Raw genomic sequence first — 2243 nt, 5'->3', positions numbered from 1 at the left:
GTACAATCCTAGATACACCAGTGTTGTTGTTATTAGTGCAGTAGTAGCAGTAGTTTTGCTCTTTATTGTGTAATATATTGAAAATCACTAGTGACAACTTCCATTTTAACTGGCACTATAGAAATTTAAAAATCTATCTATGCTTTTGCCAGCGAATTTTTATAAGCTAATTATATAGTCCTCTGATGTTGTCAAGGCTGCTTTATCTTGTTTGCAAACCTGACACATTCTTCTCTATTTTTTTATTTGCCCACCACTGTTATAAACACAATTAAATGTATTTCAAGTTATTGAACTTTTACATCTCCTATAATATCTCAAGCAATAATATAGTGTGCACTTTTTCTCTAATTACATTAAAATCATCCGCATTTATTTCTTGTTATTTATCCACACAAACACACACACAATCAAATTTGGATCTTATTTTGTATTTTTCTTTTCCATTTTTAGGAATGACTAAATTCAGTTTTTATGTTTGTAAATCTTTCTAACACATAGCAAAATTAAGCAATTTTGGGGGGTTTTTTTTGGCAACTATCGACGCACTTCGTGTTAAACTGTAACCAATCCTTATTGTTTGCATATAAATCCTTAATAAACAATATAAATAAAGTTTAGGTGTACAAGAACCACGTTTTGAGAAATTCTGCCTCAAAGATAAACTAACCTGTACAAATAATAGGACTAGAATTACAGAATTTGCGCAGAGAACATTGTTTAGTAAGAAAATTCACTTTAAAAGTATACAAACATAAAATATAAGTATCAAGTTATTCAAAAACTTTAACTCAACATTTTGTAAAATGTTTGACTTTGACCTATTTTGGTGAATATCTCAATATGATTTCACCAATGATGCGTCTCATTTCGTGGTGAGACCTCACATATATGGACCTATGAATCAGGTGTGTAACAACATTACTTACAAATGACACTTTTACATTGCATTAAAACAGTTTCTTGATTGTTTTCTTTTAAATTCACTACAGGTTTGAGCAGATGTTTAAGTCGGTTCTTCTGGAGCAAGAGAAATCTGCAGCTCAAGCGCAGTCTATGGATTGGAGTTTCGTCACTAAATCTTAACACCAGCAGTTCCAAAAACTAACCTCTGATTAAAATGGACTATTCCGCAAAGCCCCACTCTTGGATATTGTTGCTGAGGTCCCACTAGATGACAGCATAAATGTATGCAACAGAATTTAGCTGCTCAAGTGCAGTCTGTTGATTGGAGCGTCATCATCAAACCCTAACACCAGCAGTTCCGAAAACTAACCCCTGCTTGAAATGGAGCATTCCGCTAAGCCACAACCCTTGAATATTGGAGCTAAGAGCCAACAAAAAGTCTGTAAACATGTGCACTTATGGGACAACACATTATGTGTTTTGGGACATGCGCATGTTTGTGGGACATGCGCGTATTTTTGGCCTTGTTCTGATTGCCAGTTGGTAATTTGATTGACACTCCGGAATTATCCATTGAGTCCCAAGGTCATTATCAATAAGGTATTAAAGTAAAAGGAACTCCTATTGGTTGAAGTTCGGTGAGTATTAGTTGGATATAGATTAAAAAGATTATGTAAAGATCCCTATACAATGCTCAAATTACTGTAATTTATAATATGTATTATGAGTTTGATTATTTTTATTTTTTCAGATTAAAAAAATTGCAATATTAAGAATGTGAATCCAACCTGGTTCAGTGTTTCTTTTTCAAAATGAGGCAATACACTTTGAACCATTGTTTCTTGCTTAATGGTCTTGCTTAAAGGTCAATGAACCTTGATGGCTAACTTAAATGCATTAGTTGGACCAATTGTTATTATTGCTGGAATTTAGTATTATGAATTCTAGCAAGTAGTATTTATCTGTTACTTAATTCAAATTAATTTGTTTTATCAATCAAGTTTCATAAATCCTTGAGTATGGTATACAGAGAAATTGCCAAGGAAACAGTTTTTTAATTGCCCATCGAAGATAGGATTATGTAGTCGATGATTTGTAGGAAGGTCGCATGAACAGTTGTATGCTCTGAAAAAAATTGCCTTTATCTTCATGTGCCAATTAATCTAGCAATATGTAACTTCGATAGATGATGTACATTGGTAGGTAAATAATAATAACAGTGCTTGAATATAAGCTTTTTTTTCTGTTCCAACACCGTATAGGTCTTTGTGGTATGTCACTTGCATTACAGGAACTGTTATTACTTTATCTATTTGTTTATATCAATGTATCTATTT

General features: G+C 32.7%; 1 protein-coding gene across 2 annotated transcripts in view; it reads left to right on the top strand.

The window, feature by feature from the left end:
* The window catches only part of LOC117119660 (inhibitor of nuclear factor kappa-B kinase subunit beta-like), a 28047-nt gene extending 25804 nt beyond the window's left edge, over positions 1 to 2243 (top strand). For both annotated transcript variants that reach the window (XM_033264493.1, XM_033264492.1), the window contains exon 21: positions 993 to 2243. In XM_033264493.1, the coding sequence (XP_033120384.1) occupies positions 993 to 1086 (94 nt within the window). In that variant the 3' untranslated portion in view covers positions 1087 to 2243. The remainder of the gene's footprint in view (positions 1 to 992) is intronic.

This window comes from Anneissia japonica, unplaced genomic scaffold, assembly GCF_011630105.1.
Source record: "Anneissia japonica isolate Jap-2015-1 unplaced genomic scaffold, ASM1163010v1 scaffold287745_len380231_cov175, whole genome shotgun sequence".
NCBI classification, from domain to species: domain Eukaryota; kingdom Metazoa; phylum Echinodermata; class Crinoidea; order Comatulida; family Comatulidae; genus Anneissia; species Anneissia japonica.
The sequence above is the reverse complement of the archived record's forward strand: the minus strand, read 5'-3'. Positions and strand labels throughout refer to the sequence as shown.